Below are 23,014 nucleotides of genomic sequence, written 5' to 3'. Positions count from 1 at the left end.
GGGATGGTGAAGCAGGGTTGTTCCAGAGGAGGCTCTCCAGAATGATCCCAGGAATGAAAAGCTTCTCATGTGAGGAGCAAAGACTCTGAGTCTGTACTCAACTTGAGTTTGCAAGGGTGAGGGAAATCTGACTGAAACCTACAGACAGCAGAGAAGTCTGGATGTGGAAATAACACTTCCACTAGTAGGAAAGAGTAAGACTCGAGGGCACATCCTCAGAATGAAAGCACAACCCTTTCGAGCTAAGACAAAGAAGAATTTCTTCAGCCAGAGGAATCTGTGGTACACATTACCACAAAAAATTGTGGAGGTCACGTCATTGTGTCTTTACTAATCAAATATCTATTGATATTGTAAAGGGACCAAGTGTTGCAGGGAGAAGGTAGGAGAATAATGTTGAAAGGCATCAGTCATGATTGAATGGGAGACTGGATGGGCTGAATTACCCGATTCTGCTCTGATATCTTATGGTGCTATGGCTCAAAGAAGGTTCACCATATACAGTCAAACAGAATGGAAATGGACCCTTTGATCCAACCAGTCTATACTGAACATAATCCCAAACTAAACTAATCCCACCAAACCTTTGCTATTCATGTAATTAAGAGTCTCTTAAACGTAAATGTGCCCATTCATCACTTCCTCAATGTTCATTCTACACAAACCATTGTGTAAAAGGTTTGCCCCTCATCTTTTTAAATCTCTCTCCTCTCACCTTAAAATATGCCCCCAGTCTTGAAATCCCACTCCCCCTCCCCAGAGATATTTTAGATGTGACGTGACATATCTAATGCTAATAAGATTGATTTGTCACTTTAGAATTCCTTCACCTCTTGGATGTTATTGATAGCTGCTATTTGATCAAAAATATTGGCAAGACTAAACGTGTCTGACAACGCAGCTTCAACAACAAACATCTCAAAACAAATCACTCTCCTGAGAAGCCAACCCTTTCAATTTCTATATAAAGTAAAGGGATTCCAAAGTAAAGGGATTCATTGTAGTCAGAACTTAAGTTTACATGGGTACTAGTTTGTATTTATCTACACAACTGAATGCAGGTCACGTGCATCAGCAGCATAGCCTCAAAAAATTAGTACAATACAAATGCAACCCAGTAAATTAGATGTGGAGAACCATTTTTCCAGTAAAAATATTAGCAACAGCTGCTGGCTAATGCCAATTCATCCATGGATTTAAAACCATCATTGTCTGACAATCAATCTGGCCAAAATCTACAGCAGAGTTCCTACGTATCAATCATATCAACAAACTAGACAGCAGGCTCTTCATAATTTAAACTAAAAGGTTCACATTACCAGATTTAATCATTGATTCTTGCACCCCTTTGCTTAAATTCGGTCAAATTTTTCAATGCTCACATTTAAACTCAACACATCACTAAATTTTGAATTATGTTTCCTTGTTTATTTGTTCAGGGGAAGCATGCATCACATTTATTCCTAATCTCCAGATGTCCTCAAGTTATTAGCTGTTTTCTTAATCCTTGGAATTACTCAATAGGTATGCACACCATGAAGCCACAGCACAGGTTCCAGGGTTTAGATTAATAGTAGTGTTGGGTTAGGGGTGGGGGAGAGAAGAGAACACTGGCTGAGGTTTGGACAGGATCTTGCAAATGACATCCAAATGCATCTGCTGCCCTTTATGATGGTGGTAAAGGTCAGTTTTGAAAGTGCTATTTTAATAACAGTGGGTGACTTTCTGCAGTGCATCTTGCAGATGGCCACATAGAATTCTGAGTGGATGTGGTGCCATCAAGTAGGTTGCTTTGTCTTGGATGGTATCAAGCTTCAGTGTCTCCTGAATGCGTAGCTCCCAATAAATGGTCCATTACCTTCCAGACTTGCATCTTGTAAACGATAGATTGGCTTTGGTGAGTCAGGTAGTGATGTTCTCGGCACAGAATTCAAGCTTTTGATTGCACTTGCAATCAGTTTTTTAAAATCACGTTTAAACTTTTAAAATAAGTTCAACATACTGCGTGAAGAATTCAGCAATGGTGATTGGTTGTGGGCAGTTGGTTAGATCCTCTTGGAGATAGTCAGTTACCAGTACTTGTGACAAACCTACTTGCCACTCAACAGTCCATGCCTCACTGCATATTGACATAGATGACTTCAGTATAAGTCACATGTAAGAATGATAGCATAAAACTATACATAAAGGACATCATTGTATGGACCCAGAAGGAAAACTTGAATCACAAAATACAAACACTTGGTGCTTTTTTTCCCATTTTTTATTTCAGATGACAAGCTCTCGCACTAGATTTTAAACAAGCTGGTGAATACTGGCAAATTACTCCTCCCACAACTATACCACACGTTCCCAAGACAGTATAAATATGGTTTATCTAACATTAATACAACATTGCATCAAATTACATAATTAAATGATCAGGTATCCAAGTATTATGCATTCAAAAGGCATACAAAATATTACAGACATCAGGGCCTGCATAGTTTAAGCAGAAACTCAAAAATCACGCTTCTGACAATTGGTAAACTTCCAATAGTACATCAAAAGAAAGATTACAAGTTTCAGAAAGTTACTGTACAGTATGAATTTAGCTACAACAAAGCATTTCTACTTTTTAAAAAATTACTTGGTACGTCATGGGCAAACCCCAATATAATTTTCTGCACAAGACAAAAAGGCAACATACTAATATTAAACATCCCCCATTCCTCCAGTTGTTTCAGGCCCTCCCTAATCAATTGCAGAGTGCCAGTGTTCTCTTGTAAGGCTTTATTTTGAAAGTCAAACCAAAGTGTGCTTATGTCCACTATGAACATTACAAGGTGTACAGTCTAATGAACTGATATGCCCTTTCAGCCACTAACAACTGCATAGTGGGGTGAGAAGTTAATGGTATGTCACATGATTTATAACAAAATTAAATGCATTGCAAGCCTTTTCTAAAAGGTAATATACATCAGAATGTGGGCATTCAAAAGAACTATTATGACTTTAGTCAGTGATAAGTTTAAAAAAGAAACTTAGATGCAGTACTGCTGTGCAGCAAATAGTTCTAGTGAGATTGTGGGAGGGCATGTAAACAGTGTTGAGTGTACAGAGAGCAGCCAACTGAGTTAAATCTTTGACACTAACGTGCAGGATACTCATCTGAAAGAACTGTGGACAAGGTTCATGTAGCATTGTCCTATTCAGAAATAATTTTCAATGACATTGAAAGGTTAATGATAGTTTCACAATTCAAGTGACTCAAGACAGGAAGTTGGGATAGAGGGCATGGGGACAGTGTAGAGGAATAAAGGTGTTCAGAATTATTTGCAAGATTCCAGCTTCACATCTGTTTAAAAAAATCAGGCACAATCTCGTGCTTAATTTAACCATTGTATATCTTTGCTTTGCATCTGTAAACAGCAATAGTGCACTACATTGTACACTTATGCTGTATCTCATCCATGTTAACTGTCTTGAGTCAAGTTAAACTCAAACCAATTGGGGAAAGACCTTCTTATTCTAGTTTAGAAACATACAGCAGCAACATTTTAGCTCACAAAGGAAGTAAATCTGAAGGCAAGAGAATCTCAGGTCTTAAAACACAACACTATCTCCAACTCCCAAATCCTACGGAAGCACCAGTTTACATTATAAGCACATCTAATATTTTGCATTCCTCGGTCAAACAGCCCAAGTTGGCAATCTCCTCTGCCTTCAGATGAATTAAGCAATTAATCCTCTGATATTACTGGATGCAGCAATTATTTCGGTGGCCATTGGAATCTTTAAAGCGCAGACGCATTTTGGGACGGTATTTCTCCAGATACAGCAACTGCTTGCTATTGAAAGCTCCACGTCTCTTTCTGCAATATGAAAGGAAAAAAGTTTAAAAGTGCTTTCATGATAAGTTTGCACTGCACAATTAAAAATTGACTCTTTTTTTAACAAGTTTGTTCAACATCCCTCAAGTCCTGAAAAAGGCTAGTACATATACTGGCTGAAATTTCTGTTCAATATTGATGTGATGATATGTTGCAGCATGATTTAGAGATGCCGGTGTTGGACTGGGGTTTACAAAGTTAACAATCATATAGCTGGAAATGTGTTGCTGGAAAAGTGCAGATCAGGCAGCATCCAGGGAACAGGAGAATCGACATTTCGGGCATAAGCCCTTCTTCAGGCTTATGCCCGAAACGTCGATTCTCCTGTTCCCTGGATGCTGCCTGACCTGCTGCGCTTTTCCAGCAACACATTTCCAGCTCTGATCTCCAGCATCTGCAGACCTCACTTTCTCCTCAATACTAGGTTATAGTCCAACAGGTTTAATTGGAAGTACTAGCTTTCGGAGCGCTGCTCCTTCATCAGGTGGTTGTAGAGTATAAGACAATCATGTACTCCACAACCGCCTAAAGGAACAGCGCTTCAGAAGCTAGTGCTTCCAATTAAACCTGTTGGACTATAACCTGGTGTTGTGCGATTTTTAACTATGTTTCAGCATAAGAAAGTATTCCAATTCAAGCACCATTTACAAGGATTATGAAAATCATTCATGATAATCTAAGTCTAACCACTGATAAGGCCAAATTTTTACAATCTAGCAAGGAGACTGCTGAAACCTCAATAGACACAAGTTGTATGTTTATTTCAAACTGCACCAATAAAACAGGGAAAGAATTAACAGTATGTTGACTGGATGAGGGGAAGCAAAATATATAGTAAATAATTTGTGATCATAACCAGTATAAATTGTTTGTCATAAATTATGTAAAAGCAAAGAAATTAAATTCAGTTAAATTAAGCATTTGAAGCAAGTTGAGGAAATATTGTTGCTCAGATTACAATATAGACAGCAGATTAACATCAGTGTGCAAAATGGATATATCTTTGGTCCCAGCTAGCAACTTGCTAACAAAGTATTTTATTTTCAAAGATATACAAAAAGACTAAGCAGCACAAAAATTCTATTTCCAGATAGAGAGGCTTGCCAATAAGAAGAGAGGTTGTTAGTTGAGGGACATATGCACAACTTCAAGTATACAGAATCTGAGATACTGGTTAGACAGGAGACCAAATGTCTGATAGAACTGTAATTTCTTACTCAATGTGACTGACTGTTTCACAGACAACTCAAGATGAATTCAGGCAATTATCTCATTTGAACATTAAACTAAAATGAGGTTAAAAAAATCAATTCATCAGGGACAATGTGGATAATCCACTTGCCTGGATGTGGGCAGCTCTGACAACACCAGCTTGACAACATCCTGAACAAAGCAGCCCACTGGTTTGATACCACATCCACAAACATTCACTCCCTCCACCACCACTACGTAGCAGCACTGTTGACCTCCAAAAAGATGTACAGAAGAAATTCACCAAGACTCCTTAGACAGCACCTTCTAAACCCAGAACTAGAAATGGAAAGGAGATGCAGGGAACACCACCAACTGCAAGTTGCCATCCAAGCAACCACTTATGCTGACAAGGAAATAAATTGTTGCTCCTTCAAACTTTGGGTCAAAGTTCTGGAACATCCTCTTAACAGCATTGTGGGTCAATACAAAGGGACAGCACACCACCAGCATTGGGGAAAACTAGGGATGGACAATAAATGTTGGCTCATCAGTAATGCCAATATCCCATGAATGAATAAAAACATGCTGGAGTTCAAGTAAATATCACTCAAATATCTGTATTTGCACAGAATGTGGCAGAAGTGAAAGACAAATACACAACAAACTTTACTTACTGTCGAATGAACTGAACAGCATCTTCATACTTCATTCCACATTCAATTAGTGCCAATGCCACCAGAACTGGAGCTCTGTGCAAAGGAAAAGGTATAACAAGTAATATCACTTTCACTTCATGAAAAAGTTAGATTAGATTAGATTACAGTGTGGAAACAGGCCCTTCGGCCCAACAAGTCCACACCGACCCGCCGAAGCGGAACCCACCCATACCCCTACATTTACCCCTATACCTAACACTAAGGGCAATTTAGCATGGCCAATTCACCTGACCTGCACATCTTTGGACTGTGGGAGGAAACCGGAGTACCCGGAGGAAACCCGCGCAAACATGGGGAGAACGTTCAAACTCCACACAGTCAGTCGCCTGAGGCGGGAATTGAACCCGGGTCTCTGGTGCTGTGATGCAACAGTGCTAACCACTGTGCCACCGTGCCGCCCAAATTCAGACAGGTTTTGCCAATTGGCCTACGGAATGTATAACTATAAACCGATCTGGGGCCAGATTAGCAGTTTCTTGCACTGCACACACTGAAGAACATCTGAGACAACTGCATTATGGATGTAGGTTTGCTTGTTGAGTTGGAAGGTTCATTTTCAGCCATTTCGGCAACATACTAGGTAACATCTTCAGTGAGCCTCCGGACGAAGCACTGATGATTGCTACTTTCTATACGTTCAGGTTGGTGATGTCATTTCCTATTCTTTTTCTCAGGGGTGGCAAATCAGGTCCAAGTCAATGTGCTTGTTGATGGATCTACCAACAAACATTGACTTGGATCCAATTTACCATCCCCGGAGAAAAAGAACAGGAAATGACATCACCAACCCAAAAAACCCAAACACAAATAGAAAGCAGAAATCATCAGCAGTGCCTCGTCCAGAGGCTCAGTGAAGATGTTACCTAGTATGGTCACTAAATGTCTGAAAATGAACCTTCCAGCTCAGTGAGCAAACCTATATCTAGAACCTCAACCTGAACTACAAATCTTCTCAAAACTCACGCACGTGTTAGCGACTTATGACCAAGCTTCGATATGTAGTGCAACACTAATAATTCCCACCTTAGTATGTGCCCTGCACTGTAACCACATTGGACTGTTCTCCACAGAAGGTTGAGAGAAAATGTGACAAGAGAATACAAGATGCATAAGGATAGATGACAAACAAAAGATAACCCTATAAAAAACTTAAGGACCAGATAGGAGATTAATAAATTGAAAAGGATGTCATTTCTAAGAGTCTTTGATTATCAGCAGTGCGAGCAATGATGCTGAAGCACAGTAAAAGCCACAGCATGAATGGGTTAGGACATAAGCCTTGGGGAATAAGGCTTTGATGAGTGGCAAGTTTGTCCAATTTTGCAACTGCCCATGTCATCAAGTATTCTTCTGATTATATTTAAGTCTTTTCAAATAGTTGAAAAAAGAAATTAGTTCATTAACCTATTCTTGGATAGAAAGCAAATTTTATTTCAATACTGAACTCTCCATAATTTGGAGATGCCGGTGTTAAACAGTACTGTAAGACTCCGTTGTCAGTATTCAGCCCACACCAGCAGCATCCCTCAAATAGCCACAATCGTTCATTGTTCCCACCTCTAACACCCTATTCTTAGGCTTTCTATCCTTTCCTTCTGTTTGACTGAGGGTGCTCAGCTGCCTCTGTTGCATTCTGCGAATTCCACTTTCTTAATCTTCATAGAATCTCCAGGAAACAACATTCAGCCCAACAAGTCCACACCGACCCTCCAACAAGCATCTCAGACCCATTCCCCCTACCCTACACCTGTAACCCTGCATTTCCTATGGCTAATGCACCTAACCTACACATTCCTGAACACTGAATAATTTAGCACTGCACATCTTTGGACTATGGGAGGAAACCGGAGCACCGAGCAGAAACCCATGCAGACAGGGAGAATGTGCAAATTCCACACGCCCGAGGTTGGAATTGAACCTGGGTCCCTGGCATTGAGAGACAGTAGTGTTGACCACTGAGCCAACATGTCACCTTAAGCATGTACAACATCCTATCTTTGTTCAATGCAGATTATAACATCAATTACTCCTTTACTCCAAGACTTTTCTCCCTTCAAAACAGTTTCTATATTACTACACAAATACAAGCTGAGCTAGACTATGGTAAAAAGTTAATTTACAAACTTTAGTCTCAACTAAGCACATTTACACTAGCCTGACTGACGACCATAGTATGAATCACATGCAATAAAAGCTGGAGGAATAGTACATACCGTCCAAGACCAGCTACACAATGGACAGCAATGCAACAACCTGGCTCTTCACGGAATTTCGCTCTCAAAAGGGTAAGCCAATCATCCACAATCTGGTTGGAAGGTGGAGCACCATCATCAAATGGCCAGTCCTGTTAGAAAAACAAAGTTCCCATTGTGTTTTAATGTACCAATTCACCACTATTTCAAACACTTACTCAAGACCTCCCTGATGCCTTTAGTAGACATTTTTAGCCTTATTTGTCTGAGTCAGAGGTACAACATGGAAACAGACCCTTCGGTCCAACCTGACCAGATATCCCAACCCAATCTAGTCCCACCTGCCGGCACCCGGCCCATATCCCTCCAAACCCTTCCTAATCATATACCCATCCAAATGCCTCAAATGTTGCAATTGTACCGGCCTCCACCACATCCTCTGGCAGCTCATTCCATACATGTACCAACCTCTATGTGAAAAAGTTGCCCCTTAGGTCTCTTTCATATCTTTCCTCTCTCACCCTAAACCTATGCCCTCTAGTTCTGGACTCCCTGCAGATCCTGCGAACTGACAAAGACAAGGATTCTAACATATTGAATGCAAGGATTCCCTTCCCAGCACATTTTCCACAAAGTCATGATGAAATCAACTGCCCTACCCCCATTTAAGTCAACATCTGAAAAATGGGGAATTGCATGCTCAAAGTAAAGATGGTTACAGATGGAAAATGTAACATTTTTTCCCTATTATAGGTATCTTACATACTGAAAGCATGAATTAAATGCAGAGTATTTGGATAGGAATTGGACAAACCACCCAAACCATCCCCCATATCGGAATATGAATGCTCTAACATGGTCATTATGTCGTTGGATTAGTGATCCAGAGGCCTGAAGTTCAATTCAGTTAAATAACAATCTCAAAGTATTTGTATTAATAACCATAAAATTGCAGTTTTGAAACAGACACCCATCTTGCTCTTCAGGGTTCTTTAGAAAAGCCAAATGCATCCTTAAAGTGATTCCAGATCCACAGCAACATGGATGACAACTGCTCTACAAAGTTATTCAGTTGGATTCAAAAGGAGTACTTTTCCTGCATTGGTGCCATCCTTGGTGAGGTCTATATCCCATGATTTAAACAAATACAGGTTTCAGTATAGCTTGTGGTGCAGTAGTGGTGTCCCAATCCCTGAGCTAGGAGATCCATGCTCAGGTCCCACTAGTGCTAAAAGGTATAATAACATCTCTGAACAGGCCTATTAGAAAAATATCTAAAAATCAGAACAAATCTAGACTCAAGTGCAAGAACCAGAAGTGTACCGGCCAAGGTTAGTTCAGCAGCAATATAAAACCGACTGCACCTCAGGTTTGCCAGAGTATACTGGACTAAAACTGTTCGCAAAGTGAATATGCTCCTATGATAGATTGGTGTAGTCAAGCATACTGTATTAGATAGGAAAAGTGAATAGGTGAAAAGTGATGCCCCAAAACTAATGAGCAGTAACAATCAGATGTTGAACAATAGTTACAGTAAATCTTTTAATATAAGAACCATCAACTTTAAAATCAGCTGGCAGCTCCAATTCAAAGGTGAGAGGTCTCAACCATTGCTGCAATATATTAGACTGAAATTGGGCTATTTTTGCCCTGTTAACAAAACAGATGGCAAGGTATTTTGTACTTACCAAAAACTGAATGCCTTCTTTTTCAACTGGAGAGGTGTCGTAGGTTGCTTCACATACTCGAACTACTGTGGTGACACTGTACTTTTTCAACTCCTGAAAAAGTTGATAAAGTAAACAAGTCTATCTTGGATATATACGTTAAAAAGTACACTATTTTAATAGTTCAAGATTTGCAATTTTGAAGTCCGAGATTCAGGTCAAAAGCTAGATTTTGGAACAATACCAAGTCTAGACTTAGAGGCTTTCAAACATCTTGTTTATCCTTATTTAACTGCCATCACAATTAGGGAGGCAACAACTGTCTGCAACTAGACATTTAATTTCAGTTCACATGTTAAACTAACATATGCAATACATTGTTATTCAGCAAGCATTTCTATTAAAACAAAGACCACACCTCTTTGGTTTTCTAATTAAACCAAGGCCTTGATTCGAAGAAAGCTGAAAATTGGAAAGAATATCATGTGTGGTGCAAGTTGGTTGGGTTTTTTTTTGAGGAGTACAAAAATGGAAATTTTTGAAAAGCAGACCAAAACAGGATTCAGTGGTTTCAAACCACAAAGTATTTTTTAAATGTACAAACTTAAAAACTACACCAGACTTTAATCTTCCACCCAACATATCCAAAAACATATAGCTCAGATACAAGTAGAAAAAGACACCAGTTATTTTCAAAAATCAAATCAGTAATATTTAACAATGACCACAGGTTTCAGGGAATCAATCACCTGCTTTCCCACCGCCTTTTAAAGCTTTTGCTGCAGACCCCCAGCTGCTCAACCTACAGTGAGCAATGTCATCTGAAGCAGTCAACTGCACGTGGCATCCTGCATTCCAACTGCCAGAAAAAGTATGCAGTCTTGCAAAGACTTGCTTCAACCAGTCACAGTGGACATCAAACTAAACTAAGGATCTCAATAAGCAAAGCACTGGAGAAAAAATCCTTAACTGTCCAAGGATTAAGATGCAAGGGGTCAAAAGCCAGATTGTTATAATCACATTCAGCTTTTTATTATTTAATTAGTTTGAGTTGTTAAATTACAAGTTACTAAGTGCACTTAAATTAACTCCATTTGTCTGAAAATCTGCACAATACTAAACTCAATGTAATGCCAAAATTTAGAACCTGAAGAGATCTCTCACCTCTATGAATTTATTTAAGGTTGCATTGGTAGGGTTGTGTGTGATCAGAAATCTCATGTTCTTGTAGGTAATTTCCACAGGTGCTGGACGATTCATCCGAGCCATTTTCTTATAAAAAGCGCAAAACCTATAAAGTGAAAACAATGCCTTGCAAAAGCTGAAAATTAAAAAGTCCAGTTTTGTCAAATTCCACCAGAATGTATGCACGTACAAAGGCTTTTGATGACGCTTTTAACAAGCAGCAAATCTTCAATCCAGTAATACTGTGACCAACAAAAAAGAGCCCACTTGGTTACCCCATCCAGATATGGTCTTCGATGAATTATTATTCCCAGCCGCTGGTAACCTGCTTGAGGGGTTTCTTAAGTGGAATCGTAGTAGACTTTTACAGTTCACTTGTCTGCATAGATGTCGTGCTGTGCCTGGCAGTAGTCTCCACTGCCCTTCAGAAACTCCATAAATGTGCGACCTAGAACACCACAGAACTGCTGCAAAAACAAAACAGAAATATTAAATAGAGCACATGTAGGAATTTTGTACTCTTCATTGTGCACCAAATGTTTAGTTAAAACAACAAGCCTAGTGAACTTCAAGGTATTGCATGGCCAACTTGCAACTTAGGTCACCATGAATCTGGGTGCAAAGCAGCCAGTGGAATTACAGCCTTCTGCCAACATCTGCTTAAGAACTACACTACCTCAATCAACCTTAAACACAAATAAATCACTTATGGCTTTCATGTACTCCAAGATTCCACAAGCAGCAATTGATAAAGACTTCAAAACATAGCCCCATTAACTGGGATTCTCCTTAAAATAAAAAAAAAGCATTGTTTTCAATGTTCAGGACTTATTACAGCACATTTGAATTCCACACAGGCAGACTGTCAGAACCCACGTTATGCTTGTTTCTTTGACGACGTGCTAGAATGTAGACTAGAAGTCACTAGCTGGGCAGGAATCAATGGAATATAACATTGTGATGTCTTAATTATGATATGTGCAAACTTCTTTTAAACTCTTCATAAGGAAAAGAAATTTAGACAAAAGTACCAGTTCTAGAAACAGTTTATGGTCTTTAGAGCATCTTTGGCACTGGGGCAGTAACTGGACCTCAATTTCTAGATTAGCTGTATCACTGTGCCTCACGAAGCACTGAAAGCAACTGTATGCAGGATGTATTCAATCTCAGTAATTCTAACATCTCAGTACGTACATGTTTGTTAATTCAAGCATTATTGCAAACAGCAACACTGCACCAAGAACTTACTTCCCTCGTGACATAAATGAAGCATGCCCAATTTCATCTGGTTGCATCACATTCAAACTAAGATCAGAAAACTCAACTACCACAAAGAAAACCTTTCCTGAGGCACATTAAATATAGGCCTGATAGCGTAGGTTGAGGGCAAAACATGGACAAAAACTTTGAAATAAACTCCCTCTTCAAACAGTGCTTGGGAACACTTCCTTCCTATTTAAAACACCAGAAACTGATCTCACCTGGAACAGAAGTGGCTCATTGTGCTTCAGCTATGGAAAGCTCTACTTTGACCAAACCTGAGATTGAGTTCCTTTCTAGCCATTTACAGACATAATAGCATCCTCAAAATAAAGTCCACTGTAGATCTGCAAGTTATATACATGCAAGATTAAACAAATTAGGGTCGTCAACGAAAGGTACTGTCTTGAAATTAAGAAATTTAGAAGATTATTTGACCAATGCACTAAAGATATTAAGGGATGGATATAGAAAAGTTATTTGGTGAGTCTGCGACATGGAAACTGAAGGGACTTTTGAGAACAATTTGTGAAACACCATGTACAGTTTGTGAGGTCTTGGAGTTATTCTGTAGAATGCAGCAATTGCTAGATCAATTATTTCTATAACAAATGGAGTGCAAAAAAAATTGAGAAATGGGAGAAAGGTGGGTAGAGAGACTTGGGTAACAGGTCAGCCATTGAAAAGAGGTGGCGCACAGGGCTAAATGGTTTAGTCTAGCTTTATTGTTCATAAACATCTAGTAAATTATTTGATAAATGAGTGACAGATTTAGCACTAAAGTACTGTAGTCTAATTCTAAACAGCACATCTACAATACGTTGACTGGTTGCTTCCACTGCTTATAAACTGAAAATTTATAAGACCACGAAGATGCACGTATTGAACAGGGCAGTAGTGACTGAGCACATTTTTAATGGACCAGATGGAAGTAACAAAGTCACAAAGACCAATGACAATTATTCCTACAGGAAATTGGAAGCTAGTAACTGCAGTCTTAACTTGCAATAGCAGTCTTGCTCCAGTCAGAAATTATACATTACAGCCCTATTCCAAAGACTTGAGTCTAAAAACTAGGCTGACACTTCCACTGAAATGCAGTGACAGTGCTGTAGTCTACTGGGGGAAAAGCATGCTGAGATATTAAACTGAGGCCACACACACCCAGTTGGATATAAAATGCTCCACAGGACCATTCAACAATCCCACTAGCATTCTCCCAGTGTCCTGGAAACATTTGATCAAGGTTATTGAAGACAAAGGTATAATTATTAAGCACATTATTCATGGGATCTGGCTAGCACAAAATTCTGAGTATACATTCACTACCCCAATATAAATCTCTTATTTCTTGCGTACACAATTTATCCATAGATAGAAAATAAATCACTTGTTTATGTAACAGCTAAAGAAATTGAACATCTTATTACTTCGTCATTAAATATTTAAGCTGCTCTTTTCCAGCCCATTAAACAGAATATTTTCTTAATAACAGTGCATTTCATTTTGAATTGAGGATCAGAATACTGACAGTAACACAACCCACCTAAAATACATTGACACACATACTGGCTCTACTTGACATGATGGAAAATCATCCAGGTACGTCCAGTGTAGAAAAAAAAAGGACAAAACTAACTCAGCTGATTACTCCTCCATCACTTTACTGATGAGTACGCTGATGAAGGTGTCATCAGTGCTATCAAGCAGCACCTATGTAACAACCTGCTAACTGACACCAGGTTTGGTTTCTGCCAGGACCACTCAGCTCCTGACATTACAACCTCGGTTCAAAAATGGACAAAACAAACTCCAGAGGAGAGGTGAGTACAGCCCTCATAAATGCAGCATCAAGGAGCCTAGCAAAATTGGAATAATTGGGATCAGGGGGCAAACTCTCCACTGGTTGAAGTCATACCTATATACAGAAGATAATGTCCTGGAACCAACCATCTGCAGCTATTTCATTTGGACACTGCCTCCATCATAAGGATGAACTGGGGATGTTCAATGATTGCAATGTTCAGCACTACTTGTAACAACTCAGATTCTGAAGTGGTCTGTATTCAGATGCAACAAGATTTGGACAATGTCTGGGCTTGGGATGTCAAGTGGCATTTGCATCACAGCTGCCCGGCAATGACCATCTCCAATAAGAAACTAATTAGTGCCCCTTGACATTCAATGTCACTATCACTGTGTCCACAATTGAGGGCCAACCACAGACCAGAGATGCAACTGGACTTGTCACAAATACAGTTGCTACAAGAGCAGATCAGAGTGTGAGAATGCTGAGGAAGGTGGGTTGCCTCTCCAAGGACCAATCAACATGTAAGACCATGGGTCAGAGCTGTGGCGGAGTGATCCTCATTTGCCTGGATGGGTGCAGCTCCAGCAGTGCTCAGAGGCTCGACACATCTGGTATAAGATGACCCACTTGACTGGCATATCTAGAAATGTCCACTGTCACTACTCAGTGACAGGAGTATGTACAAGACATGATTAACTGCAAAAATTCTTAAGCAGCATCTTCCAAACCTATGGCTACCTCCATTTGGAGAGACTGTGCAGCATAAACATGGAAGCAGGTTCGTCTCCAGGCAACTCTTCGACTTGGAAGTGTATCACCGGATTGGGATCATGGAATTCTCTCCATATGGCTATTGAGAGTCTACCTGAAGCACATCGCCTGCTGCGGCTCAAAGAGACAGCTCACCGCCATTGTAAGGACAAGTGGAGATAGGCAATAAATGCTGGCCAATCAGCAACACCCAGTCAAGTAAATAAAAAGGGACATTCAGAGCAATACAAGTTGATGACAATAATAAAGTTTACAAACGTATGATAGTATTAGAGAGGCAAGAGCTACAGATTAAACATCAACAGCAGTGAGAGATACCAGGATCAAAGGACACAGCCAAAACCTATAAAGTGAAAGTACAGCTCCAATTGAATGAGGCACAGGGCGGCTTGGCAAGGCATGAAAGTTAGATAATGAGGAAGAGGAGTGATGGAGGGAAGACAAATGAAGATCGTGGTGTGCGTCATTGTGCTGCAGATGTTCTGCTATTGATGTGTGTATTAAGGGAGGTTGGAAGAAGAGGGACTGCCAGTCTGGAACTATGGCTGGTTAGGGACTGCCAATTAAGGCAGATTGGAAGTAATATGGTAGTGCATATCCTAACTATGAACCAGATACTAGTGTAGAAGCAGCTAAGATTGATTCAGAGTTTTATTCCATAAAATACATTCTGGGCTAGGCTAATCTTGAGACTAAAAGCAAACATAACATTGCTTGGGAGGAAAAATGTCAACTTTGGACCAACTAGTTTCCAAAGTTCCAGTGTGCAATGCAACTGACAGGATGATATGGTTTCCCCAACCAGCAGCTGCTTGTAGACAATAGGGGAGGTACAAAAGCAATGAGCAGATTCAGGGCTGAGGATCCTAGTACAGGGTTGGCCAAAAGGACTTCAGCCAACAAATCAAGCAGCAGGACAACTTGGATCAGAAATACTAAGTAAAGTCTGGTGAGTAAGAGCAGAAAAAAATACAAAATAATACAATACTGGAAAGACGATCCAAAGATGTGCAGGTCCAATAGACTAGCTATGCTAAATTGCCCATAGTATCCAGGAATGTGCATGCTAGGTGGGCTAGCTATGGGAAATGCAGGGTTACAGGTACAGGGCAACGGGATAGATTTGGGATGGATGTTCTTCAGAGGTTTGGTGTTGACTCTGGGCTGAATACCTTGCTTCCACATTGTACTTTTTTGATAAAAGAACAGCAAATGCTATAAAACATTAATGTAAGAAAATTGTGTAGACGTTGGAATTGCTAAAACCTTGATGTATGCTTTGTTCCTTTTTGACTAATATTTCAACACACTGTTGCGGTTCATTGCTTTCTGGTGCGTGGAAGCAGTTGGAGCCTTGAATTAGGACTTTTGATGGTCAGACCAAGCCCAATGCGGGAAGAATGAGCCCAATGCAGCGGTGAAGGAGGTCCCCTGGCATCTGCAGTGGCAGCAAAAGCAGGCAGACCAAGGTCTCCCAGAAAGCAAACCAAAGCAGAGAAGATCAAATCCAGCATGGCTAAGCATTTAAGACTGGTGAACTTTATTTTTCTACTTAATACTAGGACTTGAACTTTTTAACAATTTATTTTTCTACTTGGTACCAAAGAACCTTTGCACTGGCATTGGCGATATTGTACACTTTTCACTCAGCTCATTTACTTCTGTATTGAGCACCCATGACAAAATCCAATTCTAATTCAAATTCTTCTCAGCCTCTAAACTTCAGCTCACCCAAAACTGATGCCACACCCCAATCATCCATCAACTGCACTCGTTGTCCCAGTTCAACCAGTTTGCATCTATTATTCAAATCTGAGAGGACGAGTCTTGTCAACCTCCTGGGCAACCTCCATATAACAATTCTCACCTGATTTTAATGGCTGCATAATTGGCAGTTGTCTTCAGCTAAGCCCTAAATTCTACAATTTTTTGCCAATTCCTCCACTTTAGCATTCTTCTTTCAAGACACTTTTGTAAACTAACTTGTGACTAAGCAGTTGGTCACCAGTCATAATATCATCTTACTTAGCTCTAATATTTTGTTTGAACATTCCAGAAAGCATCAAGCAATTTAAAAGTAGTATATAAACAAGCAGTTTGCACTTCAGGTCTAACCTTTCAGACGACAGATCAAAAAGCAGTAAAAGTAACCCTCTGTACTGAGGCACACAGGAGACTGGGCAGTCTATTTCATATGCCACATTCAAGTCCTCCACTGCTTTGAGATGAACTATTGGGAGGAGTGGAAATTACTCTTTCAATTAATAATTTGGGAAATAGACCTGCAGCAGCACTGCAGCTATTTATGCTTGGACGCATGCAACTGAATTCAAGCAGAAGTTTAAGATCAGCAATTAAATCAGAACTAATGTATAATCTGATTACTTTCAGTGGGTGCCTGAGTTTGTTTAAATTAAAAATCCAGACTGCTCTTGCAGGACAGGTTTTTTTTGCCTCTTTAAATAAACACTCCTCTCAAATTCCAACTAGATCAACTTGAAAGGCTCATCAGTGGATAAAAATTGCAAAGTCTTGCATTCAAATCAAACCTCCTATTGTCACATCCACGATCCAAGTCTCACTGCATTACTTCTCATTTTGAAAGCATTGAAACTCAAATATAACCTTCATGAGTAAGTATTTCTTGAAGTTTGTCACAAGGAATTAAACAGGTTCACCTTGACCAGATATCTGAAGGCACAGTCTCTACCAGTCTGACAGCACAGTACACAGGATTCCAGTCACCAGTCCTCATTAAATAAAATTGAACTATTTTGTTTTAAGGAGTTCATGAACAGATCATAAACAATTCTGATTAGAGCGCGATTTCCACCAAGCTAAGACCGCCTTGGGGGCTCATCTCCCTCTACAGATACTGGGGACAACTGTAGATCAAATCAACTGGCACATTTCAAATTTATTCAGCACAGTTTATTATACAAGACATTAAACTAAGTCAGAACATATAATATTACACTTTTCACTTCGGTAAAGTTACACACTGTGTAACATCATGTGACCTGGCTGAGAGTTAGGAGTACAAGCATCTGATCACATTTGAAACTCAAAACCTCAGTACGTGCAGTGCTATTGAAGAAAATTTACATAACTGATCATCTGTATGCCATCTCTGCCAAGACAGCATATTACTTAAAATAAAATTACACCTTCAAAGTATTGTGCATTTTGATAACTGATTATCTCACTCCATCAGCCTTGATTACGTGCCCAAAAACATGAATGCTTTCCTGCCCTGAACTCAACTTCACTGTCACAGCCCAAAGATCAAGGATCAACTACTCCATTCAAGACCTATTAACCAAAATCAAGAAAACAGATGACAAGAACATGCCAGCCAGAATTTTGGCATGGAGATAACAGAAGGATATTGACACTACTGCAGATTCTTGCATCATAATATATGAACATGTATGGAAAGGATGGACAGTGTCAGAAACCATGGAGGATTTCACAATACTGACCAAAGTTCAGTGTCAAACCATCACCTTGGCAAGGCAAATTGGCTTTGATCATATGGGGGAGGCAGATATGTTGCAACTGCACAGAAAATGATCCAAATAAAGTGCAGTGCCAAAGTGAACAAAACGAGTAATAGTGCCATCAACTGATATAGCATCATACTAGTTCAACAGTCCTTCATTATGTGCGTAAAGCACATGACAAAATGGGCTTTTCACGCAAAATTAACATTTTCCACAAGCCAGCTCCTGCATTACAACACCAGTTCCTGGAAATGCGATTATTTTCCATACCCCATGAACCTACACTTGATGGAAGATAGGATAGGAGCATTGACGATTGATCCTAAGCAGGACAAGGTTCATGGTTCACACAATGCAGATTCCATAGGAAGCGAAGTCAGATGTACAGTACAGAAACAGACCCTTCAGTCCAATTTGTTCATGCCAACTAGATATCCTAAATTAATCTAATTCCACTTGCAAGCACTTGGTCCACATCACTAAACCTTCTTATTCATATACCTTTTAAATGTTATTGTACCAGCCTTCAACAATTCCTCTGGCAGCTCATCCCATACACGCACCATCCCCTGCATGAAAAGTTGTTCTTAGGTCCCTTCTCCGCGCACCCTAAACCTGTAGTTCTGGACTCCCTCACTCTAAGGAAATACCTTGTTTATTTACCCCAACCATGGCCCTCATGATTTTATAAACGTCTATAAGGTCACTCCTCAGCCTCTGCGGCTTCAGGGAAAACAGCCCCAGCCTATTCATTCAGTCTCTCTCTGTAGTTCAAACCCTCCAATCCTGACACCATCATTGTAAATCTTTTCTGAACCCTTTCAAATTTCACATCCTTTCCATAGGAGGAAGACCAGAATTGCTGGTTTAACTTAAAGTCAAGCTTTTAATGACCATAAAAAGGACCTAAATGAAAAATCACTTCACTCAACTGATTATTTTTTAGGTCCACCCCTTGAAATTTTGACATGGATTGAACCAGTTGCTGATTCAATCACTCCCATTTCAACCCTCTATTTCTGCTGCATTCACTTAACAGTATATATTATCAGCATGTTATCAGAATGAAACACAGTCAACCTCGATACTATAAAAGAGCAACAGATGCCGTATCCAACAGTTGTTGCAAATTCAGTAAGAAGCCTGTTTCTTGAATTAGAGGCTTTTATGGCATAGTGGCAGTGTCCCTACCCCTGGACCAGGAGGCGTGGATTCAAGTCCCATGTGCTCTAGATGTGTGCAACATCTTTCAACAGGTTGATTAGAAAAGGTTAATTTAAAAAAGAAACCCAGTGGAACATAAGAATCCCCTTCTCATGAACTGCAGGCTCTTGTGGCACAATGGTAATACCTCCATATCTGAGCCAGGAGACCCAGATTCAAGTTCTACCAGCTCCCGAGGTGTTTAACATCTCTGAACAGATTGATTACAAAATATTTTTAAAAAATCCCCTTATGAACCTCAATTTTGGAACAATGACAGCAACATCTGAAGAACCAGTTACCTTGCTCAGGGTGGAAGTGAAGATCACGTGGTTTGGGTTATACAGTCACTCAACAAGGGAAACATTCTACATATCCTTTTCCTCATGCTCCACTCCCCAAATTAGGTACAAGGCACTTTGAAGACCAGTATCTTAGACTATCAACCACTTTTTAAAAAAAGTTTATACACCACAATTTATCATCCAAACCACTGGAGCACCAGTCCCATATAGATCAAAGGCCAAACATCCAACTCGACAAATGGAAACTGGCAATTAAGAATTTGCATATGTTTGAAAATCAGCACTCAAAGACTACACAAATAAAGGCCATAATTTTTAGAACTAGAGGACTGATTCAGTTGAAGCCTTTAGTAACAGTAGTTTGCACTAGTTTGAACTGCACTCAAATTTTGTACCTTTTCAAAAGGTAAACCAGGTCTGAAGGGTCACTGGACTCAACTTTAACTCTGCCTCATCTCCACAAGCACTGCCAGACCTGTGGAGCTTCTACAGCAATTTGTTTTGAAACAAAAACAATTACCCACTGGACAAATAAATGGATTAAACTTTAAAATTCAAACATATGGAAACATTCAGATTGGTAGGAAGTTAGTTTGCCACTTATAGGCAAGATTAACTCTACAACTGTACAGATAAATATACATATTCTACAAAACTGCAGACTTCATGTCTACAGATGCAATGTCTGTAGAATCCACACGTGACATGCTAAACTGCTTTGACAACCATTATAACTGCATAAAGACCTGGCATTTCCTGAAATCAACCCAAATAATTAATGAAATTAGTGTAAGAGTTCAAAACAAAACTTTTCTGCTAAATTTGGCAACAATTGCCCTTTTGATCCTGGTTTCCATTAAGCAACTATAATGCAAAGGCAGTGTGGAAGACCACTCAGCTGGTATAAACTACAATAGACAGCACAATCCTAAAATTTAGGACTGCAACAGGGTGCACGGATTGAGAAGTTTAATTTCTCACAGCAACTACATTGATAGCGCTTTCAAACTGTCAAATAGACACTCATGACATCACTGATGAGCCTCCCACACAAGCTAGCCAGAAGTCAAGGATTAAAACATGTTGCAAATTTGATCAGAACCACACATTCTGAATAAAGATAGGGGCGGCATGGTCAACATCAAAATCTCCACTCAAGCAGCTTAGCTTTATGTCTGTATTAACTGCACATTTAATCTCTCTGCCATGTGATTGTACATGCTGTGTTTAGTCTGAAGCTTGCTGTTTATTAACGCCTCAAACATTGAACCCACTGTTTTCCACAATGTATGAAAGTTTTCCGCTACTGCTCACAGCAGCGTTTCCCCAAAAGGCGCACGTGCACTCCTGCAGCGCCTGCCCCTGCCTCAGGACGCTGCACAGCTTAGCGAACCACACCGCAATCAGGCAGCGCTCAGCAAGATCCCACAGACTGCAAGGCGATATCAACTCCCAAGATGCCAACCAAACCTTTGGGACACGCTTCAGGAAGAGAAATGGGCTCCGTACACAGGTGAAAACAGGTCGGAGAGCTGGAAGAATGAGAGAGTTGAGAGGACGACGGGGAGGAAAGAAAGTGGAATGCGTGGTGGTGGTGGTGGGTGGGGGAGAAGAGGGAGGAGAAAGGGCTGGGGAGAGTGGGACGAGAAAGCAAGGTGAGGAAGGGGAAAAGCAGACAGGAGCTGAGGTGAGCTGAACAGGGAGACGGGCTGCGTCAGAGTCTCACTCAAAAGGGAAAGGGGGCTCGGACCAAAGGCGGCGACAGGGAGACTTCCGCCTCAGACCGGCCACGTTTAATTGTCTAGCGAGAGTATCCATTTTGACGGCCTCAGCGGATTTTTTTTGAGAGGGGGGGGGGGGGTGGATGGGTGGACGGACACTGCCTCTTTCTCCCCTCCCCCGGTCCACCCTTCCTAACAGCTCCAGAGGAATCCCCGCACCGCCCCCCCCCCCAAGTCACAACAGGAAGCTGGATGGTGAAGAAAGGAGATTGGGGGGGGCTTCTTCTCGGGTGAGGGAACGACCGTTAAATGCCGGCGAACACAGTGCCGGTGGCCAGACGCCCCCTCCCCTCCCCCCAAAATCAGGTCCCGCCAGCTCGGGCCTAGCGCCGCCTCCCCGAGACAGGGGCACAGTGACAACAGCGCGCGTGTGCGGCGGCGCGTGGCCGCGGCACGAAGACGGACACCGGTCGTCGACTTACAGGGATGTGCTTACTCATTGAAGAATGAGTCTCGCTCAGGCGCTCCGCTCTGCTCCACGCTGCCTAAAGGTCCGGTTTCTCCCGAAGCCTGGCTGTCACTCTCTCTGACACTCTACGTATGTATGTGCGTGAGAGAGATGTATATATAGAGATTGAAGTGTGGGCGTGAGCGCGTTTATCACTCTCCGGCTCTGCCGTCCAAGTCTTTAACGTTGCCGTCCTCCCCCTCCCTCCACCGCGACGGCTGGCCCGCATCCTTTTATAACCTCTCTTCAGGGCCAGTAACGTCAGCAACACGTCAGCCGGCAGGTGGCTTGGCCAATGAAAAAGCGGGGAGGCAGCCGGCGCGAGCCGGTTCGCGCGAGACTGCGCCGCCCTGGGATGTGAGGGGAGGGGGTGAAGAGCGGAGCTTATTGGAAGAAGGGCCTCGTGTCGCTTGCTGCTCAAAGATGTTAAATTACGGCTGTGCTCTTTTATGATATTTCTTGTTGTGTCTGTCTGAGGAATATAAAAATGTCGCCTTAATCCCACTACCATAAACTGCAAAAATCTCCCCACAAATGCAGACACTCAAACCAAGTCTTTGGACCTCTTCAGATAATCTCTTCACTCTTCTTAAGACAAAGGTCGATATTCCTAGTGGCCAAGGAAGTGCGGGCTTGTCTGGTTATCCTGGGTAGGCGCAACTATGGAATTATTCGAGCTGTCACGATCTTATTGAAAGGCAGGGCCTGCTTCTGAATGAATTAATGATTTATTGTTACATACATCTCGGAAGATACTGTGTAAAGAGTTCTGTCACCATAATCCAACACCATTTTGAGGTACTCTGTTTTGGTAGTAACTGTACAGGCCAGTTACTTGAGTCTCCTCTTTTGATGGGCATTTGAGTAATAGTGAGTTTTATTATGTTGGTGTGCATTGTAAGGCAGATCAGGTGATCTGGGAAGATATGTGACTCCTGTCCTGTTTGGGATTTGACAGCAGGTACAATTCCATGTCATCAGTAAACACACCAACAATGTGGTCCAGAAAATGTTTGTAGCATTTGTAATGTGGTTGATGAGTTAACGGCATAAATCATCATGAATGAATATGATTTGGTAGCCATTATGAGACATGGCTACAGGATG

The 23,014-nt window shown here is 40.9% G+C and overlaps 2 protein-coding genes across 3 annotated transcripts; both read right to left on the bottom strand.

The window, feature by feature from the left end:
- Positions 1-2,245: 2,245 nt before the first annotated feature.
- On the bottom strand, positions 2,246-11,155 carry ptp4a1 (protein tyrosine phosphatase 4A1). 2 transcript variants are annotated; one of them, XM_087979326.1, is made up of 6 exons: positions 11,017-11,155; positions 10,806-10,932; positions 9,663-9,755; positions 7,996-8,126; positions 5,741-5,815; positions 2,246-3,854 (listed from the first exon to the last, which is right to left on the bottom strand). In XM_087979326.1, the coding sequence occupies exons 2-6, from the start codon at positions 10,908-10,910 to the stop codon at positions 3,737-3,739; spliced, it is 522 nt and encodes a 173-aa protein (XP_087835452.1). In that variant the 5' UTR covers positions 10,911-10,932; positions 11,017-11,155; the 3' UTR covers positions 2,246-3,736. The 2 variants fall into 2 exon arrangements, with proteins under 2 accessions (XP_087835452.1, XP_087835449.1); XM_087979323.1 differs by lacking the exon at positions 11,017-11,155 and having other exon boundaries at positions 10,806-10,939.
- LOC148150582 (uncharacterized) lies at positions 11,156-22,686 on the bottom strand. Its single transcript, XM_087976617.1, has 3 exons — positions 22,650-22,686; positions 21,149-21,399; positions 11,156-11,293 (listed from the first exon to the last, which is right to left on the bottom strand). Exons 1-3 carry the CDS (start codon positions 22,684-22,686, stop codon positions 11,198-11,200), a joined length of 384 nt encoding a protein of 127 aa, XP_087832743.1. The 3' UTR covers positions 11,156-11,197.
- Positions 22,687-23,014: the final 328 nt, after the last annotated feature.

This window comes from Chiloscyllium plagiosum, unplaced genomic scaffold, assembly GCF_037043375.1.
Source record: "Chiloscyllium plagiosum isolate Xiang-an unplaced genomic scaffold, Cpla_swu_hap1 HiC_scaffold_3, whole genome shotgun sequence".
Taxonomy (NCBI): domain Eukaryota; kingdom Metazoa; phylum Chordata; class Chondrichthyes; order Orectolobiformes; family Hemiscylliidae; genus Chiloscyllium; species Chiloscyllium plagiosum.
Note: the sequence above shows the minus strand (reverse complement) of the source record. Positions and strands in the feature narration are given on the sequence as shown.